Source organism: Ursus americanus, chromosome 2 (assembly GCF_024610735.1).
Source record: "Ursus americanus isolate L20-20 chromosome 2, mUrsAme1.1.p, whole genome shotgun sequence".
Taxonomy (NCBI): domain Eukaryota; kingdom Metazoa; phylum Chordata; class Mammalia; order Carnivora; family Ursidae; genus Ursus; species Ursus americanus.
Window position 1 is genome coordinate 23,624,030 of NC_142128.1, and position 25,276 is coordinate 23,649,305.

Genomic DNA, 25,276 nt, shown 5'->3' on the forward strand with positions numbered 1-25,276 from the left:
TTTCAAGCTATACTACAAAGCTGTGATCACCAAGACAGCATGGTACTGGCACAAAAACAAACACATAGATCAATGGAACAGAATAGAGAACCCAGAAATGGACCCTAAACTCTATGGTCAACTAATTTTGACAAAGCAGGAAAAAACATCCAATGGAGAAAAGAGTCTCTTCAATAAATGGTGCTGGGAAAATTAGACAGCCATTTACAAAAGAATGAAATTCAACCATTCTCTTACACCACACAGAAAGATAAACTCTAAATGGATGAAAGATCTCGATGTGAGACAGGAATCCATCAAAACCATAGAGGAGAACATAGGGCACATATTGCAATGAGCACTGGGTGTTATAAGCAAACAATGAATCATGGAACACTACATCAAAAACTAATGAAGTACTGTATGGTGACTAACATGACATAATAAAAAATCTATAAGAAATACTTGTACATAAGTCTAATAAAATATATGTAAGATCTATCTGCTGGAAACCACAAAATACTAACTAAAGAAAAAGAAAAGATCTAAAAAATTGGAAAGATTTACTATGTTTATGGATTAGAAGACTCAATATTGTTGTCAATTCTTTGTAAACTGTTTGAAAGACTCAATAAAATTCCAATCCAAATTAAAAAAAAAGATAAGCAAAAATAAGCATAATAATAAATGACCAAAGCCTTGACCCTTTTCTTATCAAGCACTGTATCCAGTGTTTTATACTGTTATCTTTTAAATTATAACAAATTCACAAAAGAAACTATTTGTCTCCTGGAAAAAATAAATAAATTAAATAAATAAAATGGCTCATTGAAAAGCATTCTTATCACTCTATATCAAGTGTCTTTATTTGGATATGCAGTATACAGATAGATCCCTGGAGATTCCTAACACATTTTCAATGAGTCTGTGAGTTCAAAATTCTTTTTCATAAAAATACTTTTAAATGTGTGGAGGTCCCTTAAAAAGTTAAAAATTGAGCTATCCTATGACCCAGCCATTGCACTACTGGGTATTTACCCCAAAGATACAGATGTGGTGAAGAGAAGGGCCATATGCACCCCAATGTTCATAGCAGCATTGTCCACAATAGCTAAATTGTGGAAGGACCCCAGATGCCCTTCAACAGATGACTGGATTAAGAAGATGTGGTCCATATATACAACGGAATATTACTCAACCGTCAGAAAAAATGATTTCTCAACATTTGCAGCAACATGGACGGGACTGGAGGAGATTATGCTAAGTGAAATAAGTCAAGCACAGAAAGACAATTATCATATGGTTTCACTCATTTATGGAACATAAGAAATAGGAAGATCGGTAGGAGAAGGCAGGGAAGAACGAAGGGGGGGGTAAACAGAAGGAGGAATGAACCATGAGAGACTATGGACTCTGGGAAACAAACTGAGGGCTTCAGAGGGGAGGGGGATGGGGGAATGGGATAGGGCAGTGATGGGTATTAAGGAGGGCACGTATTGCATGTTGCACTGGGTGTTATATGCAAATAATGAATCATGGAACATTACATCAAAAACTAAGGATTTACTGTATGGTGACTAACATAATAAAAAATTATTATAAAAAAATAAAAATAAAAAAGTAAAAATACATTATTCATCTTTCTACTGCATTGATATTTTCATTGGTGGTGTAAAAGCAATGTTAAGTAAAATGCCTAGTGCTTTAACACAAATCAAATTAGTAACATAAAACTATTAAGCAGTCACCATCTTCTTCACCACTAGACACAGTAAAAAACAAACAAATAAATAAATATATTTCAGTTAATTGTGTCTTTTATGAAAAAGTAAAATAAGTTTTTAAGTTTCATTCCCTGAATATGATTTTTTAAATATTCTGTGTGATGAAGTGGGAAATACGAATAAAGCATTTCTACAGCAAATGAAATTATAATGGAAGCTCTGAGAAAAATTACTTGTGTCACTGAGTTGTGAACTAGCCACTTTTTTCATGGAATACCATTTTTTTGAAAGAATGACTGACCTAAAAGTTATGGTTCTTTAGACTTGGATATTTATCAGACTTTTTCTTGAAAATTAATGAAGAGAGGTGTTACTATTTCAAAGAAAAGAACTGACAATATTTGCTGCTAATGATAAAATTGGAACTTTTAAGTGAAAACTAGAATTTTGAAACACTGATATCCACTATTGTATGACAAATTTACAATTCTTAAAAATTATTATGATAACATCATGTTGATATTAATAAATGTGATGCTTTGATAATGTATGATGAGATGGGTCATCACTTGGAAGGTATGTATCAGTGAACCAGTATTTTTCAAATAACCAAAATACGATGTTACAAATTTATGCATGGTTAAAGATATACTCAAATCGCAAGATACACCAATGAATATTATTATGAAAGAGAATAAGAAATGTTTGTTAATGTGTTTTCAGATTCCAAATTTCAACTAACTGCTAGAAAATTATCATTAATTGAGTTTTGGAGAAGTAACAAACGATACCCAAATTTGTTTAAAAGGCTACTGAAATACTCCTCCATTTTTCAACTACATACCTGCATGAGGCTGTATTTTCTCCATATATTTTAAGCAAAAAAAAAGCAAAAGATTAAAATGCAGAGCCAGATATACAGTCTCCAATGAGAATCTAGTTTCTTTTATTAAGTAAATATAAGAGATATTTGAAAAAATATAAACCAAGCCACTCTTCTAATATTTTTAAATTTTGAAAAAAAGCTATTTATCACCAATGTTGACTTCAACATGCAATGGGTTTATTAGTGATATATTTAAATAGGTTGATAAATATTTTTAAAATTTCTGCTTTAATTTCCAAATATGGTTAATATTGATAGATAAAACCCATATTGACCACAGCTCTTCAGGGTACTCAATAATTTTTAGGAGTTATAAAGGATTTCTGAGACTAAAGCAACCACTTGCTTTGAACCATAGAACAATAAAAAAAGGGACTGAAAATAGACTAAGATAGAGATGCTCCCCACTTTGCTATGGCTTTGAGTCTAAGTAATTTGGGCTAAGAGTGGAAAAAAGCAGATGGTGATAAAACAGATACAAGACACAATTCATCTCCTCCTCACTAGGATCTAAGGACCCCACCACATATTCATTCAGATGGAGATTTCTTTTTCTGTAGAAAGCCATTTGATTCTATTATACATATCACAAAGTTAACTTGTAATGGCTTTAGTTTAGAAAGAATAAAAACTGTATTAGTACCATAATACTGGAGCACCACAGGGAGGGTGTTCAAGGTAATAATGCTCACTGTTTGACAAACTAAATACATAAGAACTGGGGTTTCTCTCAATAATAGAATCATTAGAACTTACCTGCACAAAGAAATACCATGGCTTGGGTACACCATACTTCCCTGGAAAGACAGCATCTATATACCAGGTCATAAGGCCAAACAAGAAAGCATCAAATAAAAGCATTCCAATAATATGAGCAAAAGTAAGGTCATCATCTGGGTTCACTGGTGACAGGATGTTATCCCACTGGACACCATATTCTGAAACATAATAGCGGACAGTTACTTGAGGTGCCCAACTGTGACTAGAACAAAGTTATCCAGCTGTTTCATCATTAAACAACAAGAATGTACTGGTATTCTCTGGAGACAGGTACTATTTGTTATTTGCTGATACTTTGGAATTCAGGCTGTCCAAGAAGATAATAAAGTAAGTAATGATACAATTTGTCTCTTCCTACAGCCAAACTCAACTAAAAGTTAGTAGTGACAGAAACAAAAATAAAGTCACAAAAAGTCCATAAAGTAAGCTTTAAAGCCATGAACAGGCCTATTGGTTGGGATGGTGACACTATCCTCCATTCTCTTTCATGCAAATCTCCACTGAAATAACCAGCAAGATATATAAAGTTGGAAATACATTCGTCAATACAAAAATAAGGTTTGGCTTCTAGTTTCTGGTCTGGCATGTAAGGAGCTCAGGAGACCACTCCATCCTAACAAGAAGTAAAAAGGGGAACTGAAAAATCACCCATGCTTCTCAGATCCATTACAGATACGAGGTCACAGGGCACACCACTGCCCCCACAACTGGAGAGACAGACAGGCAGACACAGAGAATTTAATGAAACAGAAACACTGAGCAGGAACCTCCAAGGGAACCAGACCTGGGGTAGGAAAACCTGAACTATAACGGATGAATTGCCAAGGCCCAGGGTAGACAAGTCTGAGGGTTAAAAACTCCAGGGGATCAAGTCACTGAGGGTTATCCAAGCTTTTGCAAGTTTTACCTTCGGGAGCCCTGCCAGTTCCTCACAGTGAATATCAGAGAAAAATCCCCTCATACTTCTAGGAGGGAGAGGGAAAAAAGAGCCATTTTGAAATGTGCCTGAGTATTCCATTCCTAATCAGGCCTTCCTTCATGAGAAACTATTTTACCAGAGCCTAACTTACCTAGGGGAAGGGAAATACCTAACTCTAGCCCCCTCTGGCCATCCTGTCCCATCTAAGCAGGGCCAAAAACTGAGAAGCACTGATGAAGTTCATAGTCCAAGGGTACAAGCTTATCAAGTGACTGAGGCCTAGTCATAGGACCATGCACCTTACCTCTACATCACTAAAGGCCTATTTACTTTGGCTCCTTTTACCCAATACCTCATATCCACTTTTTTTTAAAGATTTTATTTTAATCAATTAATTAATTTTATTTGAGAGTGAGAGAGAAAGAACATGAGCAGGAAGGGCAAAGGGAGAGGGAGAGAGAGAATCCCAAGCAGACTCCCTCCTAGGCACAGAGCCCAATGGGGGGGGCTTGATCTCAGGATCCCAAGATCATGACCTGAGCCAAAATCAAGAGTCGGACACTTAACTGACTGAGCACTCTGGTGCCCCCCATATCCAAATTTTAACAAAAAATTTCAAGGCATACTGAAGGGCAAAGAACACAGTTTGAAGAGAGTGAACAAGCATCTGAATTAGACTTCGACAGGACAAAGATGTTAGGATTATCCGACCAGGAGTTTTAAAAAACAGATTAACATGGCAAGTGCTTTAATGGAAGAAGTATACAATATGCAAGACCAGATGGATAATGTATGCAGAGAGATGGAAATTCTAAGAAAGAATAAAAAAGAAGTGCCAGAGTCCTTGGTGTGGCTACAGAGGAGGCTGTGACGCAAGAATGATGGGCAGGAAGGTGGGAGAGAGGAGAAGCCTGAGAAGCCACAGTTAGCTACAGCCTGTGGAGTAATAGGGGAAAGTTCAGTCACAGTGCTGAGAGGTGACCAGCTGAATGAGAAGCTACAGACCTCTAAACAGAGCCCATACAGACCTTCAAGTTTGGGTATGGGAGCCTGATGATAAAGAAAGCAAGCATTAGCCATATTCATCCAACTTGGATCAAGTACACCCAAACTAAAGAAACTTCCAATTCTTGCTCCACTAGCCTTTCGGTGGCAGCAGCTTTAAATGAAGATGAAGATAGGCAACCAGAGGACATGCTTCCTGAAGCTGTGAAAATACTAGAAGGGATGCACCAACATCAGTAGGACTTAACACCTTCAAACAGAGGAAAGCAGGATTTTCTGACAACTGCCTATGGGGCTGAAATATAAAATCTCTTCTTTGAAAGGTCCATGACCAAGACAATTAAAATAAGGGTGTGAGGTGGGTACAAAGGGAAACGAGCAGGTTCCTTTTGGAGCCGCTTTTATTTGTAAAGGTTGAGTGTTACACAAATACATGAATTTGAAATTAGAGGTAATGTACGTTTTATATACAGATTTCAAGACATTTGCTAATTTTACAGTTTCACACGATTCATTTACAAAGGTTACATATAATGAAGAAATCAGAAATAGTACCTTGTAAGAACTGCTTTTTTTCGTTAGAAACAGCTATTAGCACACTGAGTGGGAAGCAAAATGTTGCTATTTAAACAGCAAGCGGGGATGCCTGGGTGGCTCAGTTGGTTAAGCATCTGCCTTCGGCTCAGGTCATGATCCCAGGGTCCTGGGATCAAGTTCTGTATCAGGTTTCCTGCTCAGTGGGGAGCCTGCTTCTCCCTCTGCCTGCCACTCCCCCTGCTTGTGCTCATGCTCTCTCTCTCTGAGACAAATAAATAAAATCTTACAAAAAACAAAACAAAACAAAACTGTAAGCGATTACCCCCTAACTTAACTCCCTCATTACCTAAACTGGCTCCCAGGAACTGCCTTATACAGAAAGAGTATTGTACTGATTAAAGTTTCTAATAATCCTTCCTATTTCATTGGTGTTGGTTGTGACCTCTCCCTTTTCATTTATAATTTCATTAATTTGGGTCCTTTCTCTATTCTTTCGGATAAGTCTTGCCAGTGGTTTGTCAATTTTATTTATTCTTTCAAAGAACCAGCTTCTAGTTCTGTTGATCTGCTCTACTGTGCTCCTGGTTTCTAATTCATTGATCTCTGCTCTAATCTTGATCAACTGCTTTCTCGTGCATGGATTAGGCCTGTCCCTCTGTTGCTGTTCCAGCTTCTTGAGGTGAGAATATAAAAACTGCATTTTAGATTTTTCTATTCATTTGAGTGAGGCTTGGATGGCTATGTATTTTCCCCTTAGGACTGCCTTTGCAGTATCCCATAGGTTTTTGTTTTCATTCTTGTTGGTCTCCATAAATTGTTTAAATTGATTTTTGATTTCCTGGTTTATCAAATCATTCCTGAGCAGGATGGTTTTTAGTCTCCAAGTGTTTGAGTTTCTTCCAAATTTTTCCTTGTGGTTGAGTTCCAATTTCAAAGCATTGTGGTCTGAGAATATGCACGGAATAATTTCAGTCTTTTGGTATCGATTGAGACCTGTTTGTGACCCAGAACATAGCCTATTCTTGAGAATGTTCCAGGGGCATTAGAATAGAATGAGTATTCTTTTGTTCTGGGGTGTAGTGTTCTATATATATCTATGAGGTCCAACTCGTCTAGTATGTCATTCAAAGCTCTGAATGGAAAATGTTACTAGGCTACTGACTAAAAATAAATTTAGATAATATTAAAAGTTTTTTTTTTCCTTATGAGCATTTGTTTTGCTTCAAGTCATCATAAACTAGGTATTGCCTTGTTATCAGTGATTACAGATGCTTCTTTAAAAATATTTTCTACACTCTTATGTAGACTATTGAGTATTTGAAAGAGCCCACTTCATCTTGATGGGTAATGTCTACCGTCGTTAGTCTCCAAAGAATAACAACTTGCTGCCAAATTAAATCAGCATTTTGAATGTGCTTTTCTCAGTTTTTATTATTAGCTGGAAATACTACTTACTTGAGGCAAATCATAAGGAAATTGTTTCTTTTAAAATACAAACTACCACCCAAACTTTTAGCGTACATATTGCTGAATATTTGGCTGATTTTAGCCTTTAAAAGGTATAAACACCAGGGGCGCCTGGGTGGCACAGCGGTTAAGCGCCTGCCTTCGGCTCAGGGCGTGATCCCGGCGTTATGGGATCGAGCCCCACATCAGGCTCTTCCACTGTGAGCCTGCTTCTTCCTCTCCCACTCCCCCTGCTTGTGTTCCCTCTCTCGCTGGCTGTCTCTATCTCTGTCAAATAAATAAATAAAAAATCTTAAAAAAAATAAATAAAAAATAAAAGGTATAAACACCAAAAAAAAAAAAATTACACTGTATGAAAACAGAAAACAAGAAAATGCACTTTCTATAACTTTGTCAAAGCACTTGTTACTAACTTGCAAAATCCAATTCGAATTGAATTTAATACAGGATTTCTTATTAATACTATACTATGTGTATAGATTAAAATGTTTACACTAATGAATGCCCTCTCAAAACACTTTAGGTACTAAAAATAGAAGTAAATGCATCTTTAAACACCTGATGGAATCTCTGACCATATATACTTTGTTTGATCTGTGTGTTATAGGGTAGTTTGGTTTTTTCTGGTTTTTTGTGGGTTTTTAAAAAATTTTTTGTGTTGCATAGGAACGCCTTTTGAATGAGACAGTTAAACACATAGCCAAAGACAAAACAAACATACTATATAATGATTTCCCTGAAAACCCCTTTAATGTTAATTTTGGAGGCAGCTCTTAGACTATTTTGTTGGTGGTTACTACTTACTCTTTTATAAGCAGTGACACAGAGAAGTAGCCTCTATATATTCTTACACTATGTACATTTGCATTTAGAATGAGACCCAAGGGAGATAATGGAAATGTATATAGAACTATTAGTTCCTACTTACATGATTTAATTATATCAAGATATATGAATTGAACTCTAACTTTGAAGTAGACAAACTTTCCATTTTAGTCCATTTTATTGTTTATCTTAAAATAACATCCCACTCCTACATATTCTTTTCTTGACCCAGATGTGCTGTTAATGGGACCTTAAACTGGTACAGCCACTGTGGAAAACAGTATGGAGGTTCCTCAAAAATTTCAAACATATAATCCAGCAACCCCTCTCCCAGGTGTATGCCCAAAAGAAATGAAAACAGAAAAAAAAAATAGAAATGAAAACAGGATCTTGAAAAGATAGCTGTACCCCCAAATTCACTGCACCATTATTCAAACAGCCGAGGTATGGAAACAACCTAAGTATCCATCAACAGATGAATGGATAAAGAAAATACCCATTCTATTATCCAAGAAAATGTGATATATACACAGTTGACCCATGAACAACATGGGTTTGAATCGTGGGTCTACTTATACGTGTTTTTTTTCCAATAAATATATGTACAGGGGCACCTGGGTGGCCCAGTCAGTTAAGTGCCTGACTCTTAGTTTAGGCTGAGGTCATGATCTCAAGGTTGTAAGATCAAGCCCCTTGTTAGGCTCCACACTCAGCACAGAGTCTGCTTGAGAGATTCTCTCTCTCCCTCTCCCCCCCCCTCTGCCCCTCCTCCTGCTCGTGCTCTCTCTCAGATTAAATAAATAAATAAATAAATAAATATCTTAAAAAATATGTATGTACAATACTGTAAATTTATTTTGTCTTCCTTATGATTTTCTTAATGATGCTTTCTTTTTTTTAGCTTACTTTATTATAAGAATATAGTATGTAATACATATGACATATAAAATATGAATTAAGCTACTATTTATGGTATTGGTAAGACTTCCAGCCAACATTAGAGTATTAGTAGTTAAGTTTTTATGGAGTCAAAAGTTATATATGGATTTTCATGAGCAGTCAGTGCCCTAACCTCCGTATTGCTCAAGGGTCAACTGTTCATATATATACATACATATAGACACACACACACACACACACACACACACACACACACACACAGGAATATTATCAACCATAAAAAAGAAGGAAATCCTGCTATTTGCAACAACATGGATGAATGTGGAAGACATTATGCTAAGTGAAATTAGCCAGACATAAAAAGACAAATAATATATGATCTCACTTACATATTTTATCTAAACAGCTCCTGGAACCAGAGAGTAAAAGAATGATTTCCAGGGACCATGGGCTGGGAAAACTGGGAGATGTTAGTCAAAGGGAATAAACTTTCAGTTATAAGATGAATAAATTCTGTGGATCTGACGTACAACATGGTAATTGTAGTTAATAATAATTTATTGAATTCTTGAAATTTGCTAAGAAATTGATCTTAAATATTGTCACCACACACACACACACACAAATAATATTTAAAGTAATGGATGTGTTAACTTGATTGTGATCATCGCGTCACAGCATACATGTTGTATATTAAATCATCATGTATCACTGTACACCTTTTAAAAATTCACACTGCAAAACCTAAATATAGACACTTTTTTATGAACCATACCTCAATAAAGCTGGGGAAAAAGAAGGAAAAAAAAGTTACATGCTCATTTCAATGGATAAAGAAAGAGTATTAGACAATATCAATACTCTTTCATAATAATAACAATAATAATAAAAAACATTTAAAGATGGAAAGAGAAAGCACTTTCTTAATGGGATAAAGGTCACCTATGAAAAACCCTCAACTAAAATAATAATCAAAAGTAAAAGACAGAAAACTTTCTTCCAAGATCAGGAACAAGATGAACACGTTCACTCTCCCACTTCTACTCAACGTCATACGTATATGAAGTTATAGCCATGGAAATTAAGCAAGACAAAGATATAAGGCAAATTAGGTAGGAAGAGGGGCGCCTGGGTGGCTCAGCCATTAAGCATCTGCCTTCGGCTCAGGTCATGATCCCAGGGTCCTGGGATCGAGCCCCACATTGGGCTCCCTGCTCAGCGGGAAGCCCCCTTCTCTCTCTCCCACTCCCCCTGCTTGTGTTCCCTCTCTTGCTGTCTCTCTCTCTGTCAAATAAATTAAAAAATTAAAAAAAAAACTTAGGTAGGAAAAACTAAAACTACTCTTACAGATGACATAATCTTATGCATAGAAAATCCTAAAGACTCCGTCAAAAAGAATGTTAAATCTAATAAAAGAATTCAGCGAAGTTGCAGGATACAAGGTCAACATACAATAATCAGCAATACATCTACCTATTCGTAATGAACAACTACAAAGGATTTTAAGATAACAATTCCATTTACGATAGCATCAAAGGAATGACATGCTTATCAATAAATTTAAACAGGAGCTGCAAGACTTGTATGCTGACTACTACAAAATATCACCGAAAGAAATTAAAGAAGACTTAAATAAGTGGGAAAACTTCCTGTGTTCTTAAATCAGAAGACTATATTATTAAGATGGCAACAGTACCCAAAGCAATCTGTAGATTCAAGACAATACCTATTGAATTCTCAAAAGCCCTTTTTGAGAAATGAAAAAGCTGAACCATAAATTTTTTTTAAGATTCATTTATTATTTATTTTAGAGAGTGAGAAAGTGAAAGCGTGAGCAGGGAGGGGGCAGAAGAAGCGGGAGAGAAAATCTCAAGCAGACTGCATGCTGAGCATAGAGCCTGACAGGGGACTCAATCTTATGACCTTGAAATCATGACCTGAGCCCAATTCATAAGTCAGACACTTAACCAACTGAGCCACCCAGGTGCCCCTGAACTATAATTTTATATGGAACTTCAAAGGATACATGTACCTCTATGTTTATGGCAGAGTTACTTACAATAGCCAGATTACTGAAAGAGCCCAAGTGTCCATCAATTGATGAATGGAAAAAGAAGATGTGAGATAGATTTTTATATATATATATATATATTATTAGTCATATATCTTATGACTAATATATATATATATTGGAATATTAGTCATAAAAAATAATGAAATCTTGTCATTTGCAATGATGTGGATGGAGATAGTATCATGCTAAGCAAAATAAGTCAGTCAGAGAAAGACAAATATCACGTGATTTCACTCATATGTGGAATTTAGGAAACAAAACAAGCATAGAGAAAAAGAGAGAGGGGGGCAAACCAAGAAACTGACTTTTAATTATAAAGAGCAAACTGATGGTTACTGGAGGGGAGATGGGTGGGAGGGATGGGTTAAATAGGTGATGGGGATTAAGGAGTGCACCTGCTGTGATGAGCACCAGATGTCATCTGCAAGTGTTGAATCACTACACTGTACACCTGAAACTATTACACTGTACGTTAACTAACTAGGATTTAAAGAAAAACTTTTAAAAATAAAATAAAAAGTTAAAATCCAATTGTTGAAAAAGTTTATATGGAATTTCAAGAGACCCAGAATAGCCAAAACAATCTTGATAACAGAAGAACTAAGCTGAAAGACACACTTTCTGATTTCAGTACCACCAAGCTACAGTAATCAAACTGGTACTGGTGAAAGACAGACATATAGATCGAAGTAATACAACTGTGAGTAATGGCTAACTAGGTTTGACAAGGATTCCAAGACAATTACACTGGATGAAAAAGGTTAATTTCTACAAGTGATGTTGAAATAACTGGATATGCACATGCAAAAGAATAAAGTTGGACTCTTCCCTTACAGCAAGTATTAACTTTTTAAAATGGATAAAAAATCTAAATAGCTACTACTTTTTTTAAAAAAACTCTTAGGAAAAACATGCAGGCAAATATTCATGACTTTGGATTTGGCAAATATATGACACCAAAACACAAACAACAAAATAATAAATTGGATGTGATAAAAATTAAAAACATTTGTGCATAAAAGGGCACTATCAAGAAAGTTGAAACACAATCTACAAAATGGAAGAAAATATCATACAATAAAGGGCCTGTATCTGGAATATATAAAGAACTCTTACTCACTCACTTACTACTTAACAAAAGACAAACAACACAATTTAAAATTAGGCAAAGGACTTGCATAGATATTTCTTCAAAAAAGTTGTACAAATGTCCAACAAGCACATGAAAAGATGCTTAATATCATTAGTCATTAGAGAAAAAAGCCATGATAGCATGACACTTCATACCCACCAGGATGAGAATATTAAAAAAGAGAGAGAGAAAAAATACAACCTCAAATGAAGAGAAACATGAATTATAAAAAACAAAACAGAACAGAACAGACACATGTTATACAGCAAAGGTGAGGGATTTTTCATATGTAGTTAGGATCCCTAATTAGTTGACTCTTTACAATATAAAGAACTGAACTACTGATACAGCGTGGATGAAAAACAAATGCCTTAGGCTAAGTGGAAGAAGCCAGTGTCAGAACCATATAATTCCATTTGCATGGATTCTAGAAAACGCAAAACTGCCTAGATGAGCAGATCAATGACTGCTAGGTATTAGGGGTTGAATGGAAGGGGCAACACAAGGAAATTTTTTGTTACGAGGAAATGGTTCTGTTTCCTGATTGCTGTGGAGGTTAAATTAATATATACATTTATTGAAACTCACAAAACTGTACACCCCCAAAAGGGGCAATTTTACTGCATGTAAAGCTTAATAATATATTAAAGGACCCAGAAAAAAGATAATAAAGGAATATGAAGAACAACTTTATGTTCACAATTTTGACCACTTACATATAATGGACAAATTCTATACAAGACACAAGCTACTAAAACTTACTCAAGGAAAATGGATTTAGAAACACATTTCTACATCTATCGAAGAATTAAATTTGTTATCAAAACCCTACTCCAGGCCCACTTCTGGTAATTTACCCTTATTCTACATATCCAATAACACAAAAATACATATGGATAATTCATTTCAGGTTTAATTGCAAAATACTATAAGGCTCCTAAATGCTCATAGATAGAAGATAGGTTGAATGAACTTTGCCACACCCATACAATGTATCTCTAAAACTAATGAAAATGTGTCTGCAAGCTCATAAGGAATGTTTTCTAAAACATAATGTTAGCTGAAAAGCACATTGTAAAGGAGTATGCAGTACACTAACATTTTTAAAAGAAACTGAGGAAAACAAGAAAATATAGAAAATTGCAAATTTTTTAGAAAATAAAACACAGAAAAAGATAAAACAGAATTAAGTAAGATATTATCTCTACAAGGGTGAGATGTACTGGTAAGAGAAGGGAATGATTCTTATCTAACTATGCTTTTTCTATAGTTTTTACTTTCTACAAATTGTGTTAATGTTTTACATACTCAGAAATTTATATTAAACTAACAGTGGTGACAGGATGAAAAATGGGATACAAACAGAAACAAATGTGCCTACTTATATTTTGAATGAATAATTACACTGAAAGTAAAAAGGAGTACTAACCCAAGTAATTTTTTAACATAATACTTTGACTACACAGCCTCAGACTAAATGTAGAACTACAAACAATTACCATACTTAATATGTTTGTTGCTTACAGTGGTATGGGTGGGCAGTTCCCTATTTCCGGAGTAGTACAAAACTGAACAAAAGTGTAATTATATTGATAATGGTGAGGGGAGCACATTTCTCTTGTCCCTATATATACAGGGAAAAGCTAGGAAGAACTCTTCACATTGGATAGGAATTAGATGCAACAGTGTGAACTCACAAATGTTAAAATATGGATATTAGCTGGCTGTCTCAACCTCAGCACTACTGACATCTGAACCTGGATACTTCTGTTTCGGGGAATGTCCTGTACTCTGTAGCATATTTAGTGGCATCTCTGGCGTCTACACACTAGGTATCAGTAGTAGTCCTCCGCTAGACATGATAATCGAAAACCAAAAATATCTCTAGGCATTGCCAATACCCCCTAGGTGGCAAAACTGCTCCTCAAGATGAGCCCACTGATACAAAGACATGTAAATACATACGTACATAATTTGCATATATATGTTCATGTACATAGGTATATATATATATATATATAGTGTGTGTGTGTATATATATATATATATTACAGAGATATCATTTTTATGATAAAAAATACTACAATCCAGAAAAGAAATATTTAAGAAACACTACAATCCAATCTCACCCACTGTCCCACCCACTCCACTGGCAACCCCAGATCACATGCCTTTTCTTCCTGGGAATCAAATCACCAAAGTCAATTTTACAAAGGAAAGACTCACGCTTCATTTCCATCTTGCTTATAAAATCAACCCCCAAAGCTACAGCGACATTTGAAAAGAGACAGAAAGCCAGCTTCTCGGTGAGGGCCATCTGTGTATACAAGGTGCTCACGAACACATATGGAAAGAAGGTGACAAAATAGAGGAAACCTCCAACAGAAACAGCCAAAGTAGCTGAAAAGTAAGAAGGAAAACACAGAGTCAGTTCAAGTAAACTACAAAAGCTTGATGTAGAAATCTCATCTCATTACAAATAGCTCTAAAATGTAGACCCTACAAAAGAAGGGAAACTACCTTGGTCACCACTGTATCATGAGCATCTGGAACAGTGCTGAACAGGTGCTCAATAAATATTTTTCCTTAAATGAATGAATGAATGAATGAATGAGTGGTACAGGGAATAAACTTTGCTGGAATTCATCCTCCTTCTAATGCTAATGCTATGACAATGAATATTTACTTATCTAAAAAAGGACTTATGTTTATAAAAGCTTCCTTTTTCATTTTTAATTCGTGACTGCTCAGCCTAACGATCTCTAGATGGACACCACCACTAATCTCATCATATGAATACACCTGTTTCCATTTATTTTGGAATGTTGGAAGATGAAAACTGAAAAAGCTGACAGTGGTTTTAGACAATATATTTTCAGTCTTATCCATGATACTTTGAATACTTATTTAATACTTTATAAAACAGTACATTAAAAAGACAGAGAAAAAAGTCAGTGTAGCAGAGAAGCATCTGGATTAGGATGCTATGTGTCACGGGGATTGCATTATTTCAGACCAACTCTTTCAATGACAACAGAAAAATCTAGACAAATTATTTTTTAAATTTGTTTATATGTTAAAGTGATACTTTTTAAGTTAGTTAAGTGACAGAGAGCTACCAGTAAGGGATAATTTGCAGGGCCAAAATCGAGGTAAGAAGAGAACTCAGGAGAGGTAAGTCTAAAATTTCGTGCTAATTTTCACCTCGAAGCATTTGTAAAATCTGTGGCTGAGAGTCTGAGGGACTGAGCAGAGTTTTTGACAATATCAAAGGCATACAGAAATTAAGACACGCTAAAGAAAAGAAGCCATAATTAATACCTCAAACTTTTACTTAGGGCCCTGAAAGGCTACATCTAAAGTACAGGTGTACCAGAAACGGATCATTTTCAATCACCTCAAATCCTTATTGGATTATTATCACACCCCTAATCTAGGGGTGCTAGAGCCCCACACCTAAATGACTGATGGATTTAAAAGTAAATCCTCTATGCAGGAAAAAAAGTCATCCAAAGACTCAAGTGATTTCCACAATTTTTATATGCAGTGCTTTACATTAAATAAATTACTAGGAATACCAGGTGTTCTGGGTTGAATTGTGTCCACCACCCCAATATTCACATGTTGAAGCCTTAACCTCCAGTATCTCAGAATATGCCATAGTTAGAGACAGGGCCTTTCAAAGGATGATTAAGTTAATATGAGGTCAGGTCACCCTCTGAGACGGTGTTTGTGAGTGTTAAAAACACTCCCCAAGATTTCATTCTTCTTTATGGCTGAGTAATATTCCTCTTTATGGCTGAGTAATATTCCCGTGTGTGTGTGTGTGTGTGTGTGTGTGTGTGTGTGCCACAGCTTCTTTATCCATTCATCAGTCAATGGACATTTGGGCTGTTTCCATAATTTGGCTATTATAGAATAATGCTGCTATAAACATCAGGGTACATATATCCTTTTGAATTAATATTTTTGTATTCTTTGGGTAAATACCTAGTAGTGCAATTACTGGATCATATAGTAGTTCTATTTTTAACTTCCTGAGGACTTCCAAGCTAGAGAGTATTATGGTAAGTGAAATATATCAGTCAGAGAAAGTCAAATACCATATGATTTCACTCACATGTGGACTTAAAAAACAAAACAAATGAGGGGCACCTGGGTGGCTCAGCTGGTTGAGCATCCAACTCTTGATCTTAAGGTCCTGAGTTCGGCCCCAGCCCAATGTGGAGTCTACTTAAACAAACAAACAAAGAAACAAACTAAGGGGGAGAAAAGAGAGAGAGAGAGAGAGAGAGAGAGAGGCAAACCAAAAAACAGACTGTTACTTCTAGAGAACACACTGATGGTTATAAGAGGGGAGGTTGTGGGGGGGAATGGGTTAGATAGGTGATAGGGATTAAGGAGTACACCTGTGATGAGGACGGTGTGCTGTATGGAAATGTTGAATCACTATATTGTACACCTGAAACTAACAGAATGCTGTTTGCTAACTATACTGGAATTTTAAATTAAATTAAATTATGTTAAATTAAAGGGGGAAAAAAAGGCCAGGATGTGGTGAAACAGGAACCCTTATTCACTGCTGGTGGGGATAAATATAAAATTGTATAGCCACACCGGGAAAAAATTGGGAAGTTCTCTAAAAGTTGAATTTAAATTTATCTCACAATCCAACAATTCCATTTCCAGAAGCGAAAACATACGTCCACACAAAGACTTGTATGTAAATAGCCATAGCAGTGTTATTCATAATGGCCTAAAATACTGTGAACAATTTAAATGTTTTTTTAACCCTGGGATGCATAAACAAAATGTTATATATCCATATAAGGAAATATTATCCAGCAATTAACAGAAAGGAAATACTGATACATGCTAAAACATGAATGGATTTCAAAATCATTATGTTAAGAAGCTAGACTAGATATTTTAGAAGAAGAAAAGACTTCATACTTACTTTACCCATATACACCAAATGTCTAGATAAGCCAAATTTATGTAGAAAGAAAGCAGATAAGTTGTTGCCTTGTATCAGAGAGATAAGAATGAGGATTGACTGAAAATTAGCTCAAAGGAAATACTAGGAGTGATGGAAAACTTCTAACATGAGACTTGGTGATGGTTGCATAACTTGAAAAACCTACCAGTGGGTGAATTTTATGGTATGTATATTATACTTTTATAAAGCTGTAAAAATACGTGATCAAAGATGTAAACGGGCATTTTATAGAGGAAAATCACACATGGTTCTTATTAACCTAAAAATACGATCAGCATCAATAATTACCAGGAAATTACAAATTAAAAGTACTATGAGATACCTTTCACACCTCAAAATATGATACAAATTTTAAAAGTCTGAAACAACAGAGATAGTTATGTACTGCTAGGAGAAATTTGAAATTGTACAACCATTTTGGAAACAGTCTGACATAACCTTGTAAGGTAACATGCTCACATACTCTGAGTAAGAAACTCCACTCCTAATTATGTGCCCCAGAAAAAATCTACCAGCTGACATATGTAAGAATGTTCACATCAATATTATTCATAACAATAACTAGAAACAACCCAAATACCCATCAAGTGTAAAACAGATAACTGTACAAGAGAACACTATATAGCAGTAAAAATGAAATCATAACTATATAGATAAAGCTTAAATCATAACAGCATGTTACATCCAAATCATATAGTGTAATTTCACTAATAAAACTAAGCAATGCATTAACTAGTGATAGATACATAAGTGGGAAAGCTGTAAAGAAAAGTCAATCAGAATAGTGGTTATTATCAGAAAGGAGCACCCAAAGCGTTCCTTAGACACCAACAATTTCTGTTTTCCAGTGCGGTATGTTGAGTACTTGGGGGAGCACCTGGGTGTTCATTTTATTATTATGTACACTGTATATACACTCTTGCATTTGTTATCTCTTTCATGCCATGAAAAAGCTTAAAGGACTTATAATAAAAAATATGGAAAAGCATCAGTAGAAATATAATAGAATGATACCACTTCATATATAGATCATTCCCTAGGGAATACATGTAGTTTTATTTAGTCAAAAAGCCAACTAAAACAGGAATCACAAAAAACAATCAAAAATCTTCAGATATGTAAGCAGATGGCAAGAAGGATAAAGTAGCACTTCTGCAACTTCCAAATATAAAATTGTATATAACTCACTAATCTTCTGCTATTAAAACTTGGAATTTTTATCTGCTGATTGCATTCACTGATGCCCTTCTCATATAAACCACAATCTTAATACCTTGGTGAATGTAAGCAAAGCAAGAATTTGCTGTTCCTTCTGTGTGGCACCTTTGTTTCTCATTCACCTGCACAGCAAGAGCGGCTCTTTGAAGTTTTACCTTTATTTGAGGTGTACCTCTTAAATAGTCCACCTTTGGCAGGTTCTCCAGACTTCCCTTAGCCCCTGAATTGCTATCAGAAGAAAACACCAAAATCTCTAGTGCTCAACAGAAAATCCCAACACAAAAGCTATCTTTGGCATTCAATCACCTCCCATCTAATTTTTTGGACTTTGTGCCACCTCGGCAATGTTTATAAACAGAAAGAATTTTTAAAAAATATTTAATCAGTATCATAGTTGTTTTGGACAATGAGTTGCTTCTGGGGATTTGTCCACTTTACCTGCTCTTCAACAAGCCACCTTCAGCCTGACTTTGACATAATGAGTCTCTGCACTCATAGTTTTACTACACTTCATGACAGGTGGTAGGTATGACTCTCTTCTTTGTAAGAACCAACCAAGTGGTAGCAGTGTTACCGAAAACAATAAAAATACCTATGAAATGTCAATTTTACCATAAAGCAATTTGTTTTATAGTACTTGTACCTTAAATGACCAAGAGAAGGTAATACTCTAATTACTCAGCATATATGAAAGATATAAAGGTGAAAATGGTGAATATTTGTTATCTAAAAAAGAAGATATACTTATTTTTTTAATAAATGATAACAGAAAATGACCACTGGAGAAGTAATTGTACAAATTCCCTAACTTAGCCCAGCCTGAATTTATCCAGTTACATACCCCTCTGAAATGTGAGAACACAAAGGGTAGAAGTCGATTCTCATGTGCCTTTTGCATATCTGACGTGGTTCCAGGAATGTGGTGAGTGATCCAAAGATTTTAAAGAGCAAGTGAGTGGATGAATGAATATTTCCACATGACCCTATTTCAGTTGACACCCTATTGTCACATGTGACCTTATGTCGGTTTTACGGGCATCCTCTGCTGTATTGATTTTCCTGTGCCCTTGCTCTCAAGTCATTTTACGTGTATATGATATCTATCTTTTTTGTTAAAGTATAATAAGCAGAGCCTGGATATGAGGTGGCAGCTGAAGGTTAGAAAGAGCTCCCAAATGCAATCATCTTTAAGATCAACTGAAACGCTGAGAATCTGTCAGCGGAGGAGTCTTAGACTCACCTGTATCGAAGAATGTGGAAATCAGAAAGCCGAAGAATATAGAGGCGACAACGAAGCACAGGAAAAAGACGAAGACGAGAGACGGGTCACTGTACTGGAGGACTACCTCAGGTACGATCTAACAAAACAAGTGGGATGTCAGTTTAGTCCTACTGGAAGAGGTGTCATAGATAAACAAGGGAGGCCAAAGAAAATACCCTTACCACTTGAGTAGTCCTAGTGAAATGGGTCACTGCTCAGAGAGATGCAAAGTGAACTAAGTAACTCTTTTCTTGGGGAAGGGCTGCCCACCTAGGTCTATGGTTTTGTGTGCTGATAAACCGAGCCACTTCTGAATTCCCAAGGGGACTCAATGAAAAACTATGCATGTATTCTTTCAGAAAATAAAACCCACTCAGCCCATTCCCACTGTTATTTTAACCCTTTCAAACTTTAGATGCAGCGTTCTGCATTCAAATACATACTTGCCTTGACAAATAAAATCACGCATAGTAAACAGATGATAATTAAAAACATCAGAAAGAATGAGACAAAATAGGAAGCCCAGAGCATAGCATTACTGAGTCCTATCATGAGCTGGTACTCCTGTAGAGAGTAAACACAAACCAAATGTCATGAAAAACAATTCATAGTTTTCAAAATGCATTCATAAATATTATCTGACTTATTTCCTACAAAAACTTACATAGGTTAAGTATTGTCATCCTCATTTTACAGAGAAATCGAGTCTCAGAATAGTTAAGTGACCTGATCAAAACCATCCACCTAACAAGTGGCAGTGCTACAATTCCAACTCAGAATTTTGAGTCCAGATCTCCTCCCTGATAACTTACCAGTTGTGGTTCTAACACAAGAAATACTTAACTAAAAATTTAAAACACAAAAAATAAGACCACCTTTCTCTTCATTATATTCTACCTCCAGGAAGTCTTAAAGAAAGGTAATACAAGCTTTAATTCAATTATATACTAAAGCAGGGACAGGCAAACTACAGCCTATGGGCTAAATTCAGGCTGCCTCCTACTTTTATAAATAAAGCTTTATTGGCACACAGCCATGCTCACTCATTTCTGTACTGTGGTTGCATTCATCCTATAATAGAATTGATAGCTGTAATATGGCCTGCAAAGCCTAAAATATATATTATCTGGTTTTGTTTCCAGGTAAAGTTTGCTATTTCCTAATTTACATAAACCCTTCTAATTTTATAGATCATAACGCCAGACTCAAAGAGGGTGAGTTGCTGCTACAAAGCTGCACAGAAGGAGCTCCCTGTTCGGTGCTCTTCCCCCTCCATCATGCTGCCTCTGTACATTTCTGAGGCTACTTTTCTGTGGTACAGTGAATCTGAGACAGATTCCCCTGGTTTGAATCCTCACTCTGTCACTTACCTGCAATATAACCTTGAGCAAACTCCTTGACCTCTCTGTGCCTCAATGTCCTCATCTGTCAACACTAAAATCCAAATAACATTATGGGCAAGTTCACAGATTTTTAGTAGTGAGCTTTGTGAACTATAGTTCAGCATAGTATCCAAAATATATAAAGAACTTATAAAATTCAACACCCCAAAACCAAATAATCCAATTAAAAAATGGGCAGAGGACATGAACAGACATTTCTCCAAACAAGAAACAAACAGCCAACAGACACATGAAAAGATGCTCATCACTTATCATCAGGGAAATGCAAATCAAAATGAGATATCATCTCACACCTGTCAGAATGGCTAAAATCAACAATACAAGAAACAACAGGTGTTGGCAAGGATGTGGAGAAAAGGGGAAAGGAACCCTCCTGCACTGTTGGTGGGAATGCAAACTGGTGCAGCCACTGTGGAAAACAGTATGGAGGTTCCACAAAATGCTAAAAATAGAGCTACCCCTGATCCAGCATTTACCCAAAGAATACAAAAATTCTAACTCAAAGGGATACATGCACCCAATGTTTATAGCAGTATCACTTACAATAGCCAAATTATGGAAACAGCCCAAATGTCCATTGACTGATGAATGGATAAAGAAGATGTGGTACATACATACACTGGAATATTGCGCAGCCATAAAAAAGAATGAACTCTTGCCATTTGCAATGACATGGATGGAGCTAGAGAGTAAAATGCTAAGTGAAGTCAGTCAGAGAAAGACAAATACCATATGATTTCATTCATGTGGAATTTAAGAAACAAAACAAAGAAGCAAAGGGAAAAAAAGAAAGAGAGAGAGAAATCAAGAAATAGACCCTATTATTTATAGAGAACAAACCTGATGGTTATAAGAGAAGAGGGAGGTGGAGGGATGGGTGAAACAGGTGATGAGGATTAAGGAGTGCACTTGTCATGATGAGCACAGCGTGACTTACAAACTGCTGAATTACTACAGTGTACACCTGCAAATAATGTAACACTGTACATTAACTAACGAGTTTAAATAAAAACTTAAAACGTTACATGATCATTTTAATTTAAAAGGATAATAAAAAGAGTCAAATTAGTGGTGCTAGTTTCCAAAAGCTATTCAAAAGAGGGGTTTACTATATCATTAAAGTAATGTATTTTAATTATAATATTTCAGTATTAAACTCTGAGGCCTTAGTGTCCTCTGTCTAGTACATAGGAAATGCTTAAAATCGTGTACTGAATAAGCAAATAAATGTGAGGATATCTGGTCATTTGATTCTTTCCAATATCCTTAGAAATGGATTCAGGTATATTTTATTATGCCAAGGAATCAAATAAGGAAATAAAGTATTAATGAAAAGACTACAGAACCATGAAAAAAAGAGATTTACTAAGGATCACTGACAAATTCAGTCCTTTAAAGCAAATTTCAATGAAAAATCAAAAACAGAAAGTTTACAATGAACCTGAGTAACCTACAAAGGACACCAAAATTCCCAGGTGGCAAACTTGTATGTATAGATATGTGGTATCCACATGCAAACACTTGTAGAGAGAAGGAAAAGATATACTAAATTGTTCAAAGATCTCTTGGTAAGTGGCTCAGGCCTGTTTTCCTTGTCAATTTTTATTTTTTAACATACATTATTTATGTAATAGACATCGATATTTTAGAAGAAAATCATTTGGAATTGTGTGCCGGTATCTTAACATGAGTGGTGAATGAAGCTAAGGCAGCAACCCAGCCAAGATGCAAGGTAACTCTGTCTTAAATAAGAGCACATGGTCTCTACAGTTCTTTCATACAAAATTTCTAATATAAACAAAATCTAAGAGAAATGGAAGGATTCCACTTCTGGCCTACATGGGACAAATGGGACCAGATTTACTCTCTAACTAGAAACAACTTCAAAAAACAAAAAAAGACATCTATACAATGAATATCACTCAGCCATAAAAAAGAAGGAATCCTACCATTTGCAACAATACAAACGGAGCTTCAGGGCATTATACTTAGTGAAATTTCAAGTCAGATACATGTGAAAAAAGGACATATATAGAGTGGAATATTATTCAGCCATAAAAAGGAAAGAAATTTTTTGATTTGCAACAACAGGAATGGACCTTGGGGATGCTATGCTTAGTGAAATAAGCCAGACAAACGCTTTATGATATCACTAAATGCAAAATCTAAAAACAAAAATAACAACGAAAAGCCAACTCACAGATACACAGGACTGGCAGTTGCCAGAGGCTGGGGGTAGGGGAAGGTGCTTAAAAGGTACAAATTTCTAGTTATAAGATAATTAAATCCTGGGGACATAATGTACAGCATGATGACTAGAGTTAGCAATACAATATGTATATTTGAAAATTGCTAAGAGAATAGTTCTTAAAAGTTCTCCTTACACACACACACACACACACACACACACACACACACACACACACAAATTCATAACTGTGTATAGGGATGGATGTTAACTGAACTTATTATAATCATTTTGCGACGTATACATATATCAAATCATTATGTTGTACACCTAAAACTCTACACTTTATAGGTCAATTATATGTCAACTAAAAAAGTAAAAAATAATTTTTAAAGGAAAGAAACACAAGTGAAAAACTGATTTTCAAGACATGGAAGATGAGTCAATAAAGGCCAGTAGTCCCTTAGAGAAGAATGAAACAAAAGAGATTAGCCCCGTGATCAATCACTTAGCTAGTTGCTAACTACTTGCCTAGCTAACTGGAGTGAGAGCCCAGCAATGTTCCTGAGAGCAGAAGACAGCTGGGAATCCATGGAGGACAAGGTGGCTGGAGTTTGCAATGTCAGATAACAGCAGAAAGATAATCACAGAGGGAGAGCTCCAGGGATCTTTGAAAAGTACTCCTATAATCTTCATGTTAGTACTCATCAGTCTGTATATATGAAGAATGGGGTCAGGGCCATGACAAGAAACACTTGTAAGAACAAATACATATAGTTAGAAATAGTTCCTGTTCCCACCAGCCAGAGTTTAAAACCACATAATTTAAAACCACATAATTATGGGTCATAAGTAGAATACGTCCAAGGATTTTGTGTTAACGGTGGGCCAAATTTAGCCCTAGACCTGGGTTTTCCAACCTCAGCTCTACTGAAAACATATTCAGTGCAAAGCATTATCCTACGTGTGTCATATACATCAGGATTTCTCACTCTCAGCACTATTTGTATTTCGGACTAATTTTTAATTGTGGGGGGAGGGGAGGCTATCTCATGCATTATAGGATATTTAACAGCAACACTAAACTACATACTAGATGCCAGTAGCAATCATCCTAGGTATACAAATATCCCAAGGCATTACTAAATGTCCTCTGGGAAGAAAAGAGACCCCAGTTGAGAACTACTGCCTTAGAATAAATGCCACTCTAGTCCCACTTAACAAAAATTAAAAGCAAGACCCCAAAGGATAATACTGATTCCAGATTATTTAACTCAGTTTCAAAATAAAACTGAAGAATATAAGACTACAGAAATACCCAAGACACAACAAAGTAAAATCCACAATGCCTGGCATTCAATAAAGAATTGATGTGATGGACAATCTCTAAGATGACCCCTAGCCTCTCTGCCCTTTGTTGTTCACACTCCTGTGTGGTTCCCTCCCATTGAGTGTGGGTGGGTCACACAACTTATTTTAATCAATAAAATGTAGCAAGGGTGATGAAATGTCACTTCTGCAATTATGTTACATAGGATTACGGCACTTCTCTCACTCTGAGACTCTTCCCTCCTGCTCAATTTGATGATGCTGTAGGCCATTGTAGAAGGCCCATAAGTCAAGGTGCTGAGGACAGCCTACATCCAAGTCAGAAAGAAACTAAAATACTCAGTCCTACAACTATAAAAACTGAACTCTGCCAACAACTAAAAGAGCTTAGAAAAGATTCTTCCCCTATTTGAGACTCAGATGAGACCACAACTCTGGATGACATCTTGATTGCAGCCTTGCAGAAAACCCAGCAAAGCCATGCCTGAATCCAACACACAGAAACTATGAACCAATAAATGTGCTTATTATAAGCTACTAAGTTGTAGTAATATTGTTATATAGTAGTAAATAAATAATACATGACATATGCAAAGGAGGAGACATATGACCCATATGTAGAATACAGCAAGTGAAAAGAAAACTCGATC

The 25,276-nt window shown here is 35.8% G+C and overlaps 1 protein-coding gene across 1 annotated transcript in view; it reads right to left on the reverse strand.

Moving 5' to 3' along the window:
* LOC123778824 (phospholipid-transporting ATPase ABCA3-like) overlaps window positions 1–25,276 on the reverse strand; it is a 142,940-nt gene that overhangs the window by 92,107 nt on the left and 25,557 nt on the right. Inside the window, exons 6-9 of the mRNA XM_087869913.1 lie at window positions 20,154–20,270; window positions 19,686–19,803; window positions 14,455–14,628; window positions 3,346–3,527 (exon numbers count right to left, since the gene is read on the reverse strand). Coding sequence (XP_087726039.1) covers window positions 3,346–3,527; window positions 14,455–14,628; window positions 19,686–19,803; window positions 20,154–20,270 — 591 coding nt within the window. The remainder of the gene's footprint in view (window positions 1–3,345; window positions 3,528–14,454; window positions 14,629–19,685; window positions 19,804–20,153; window positions 20,271–25,276) is intronic.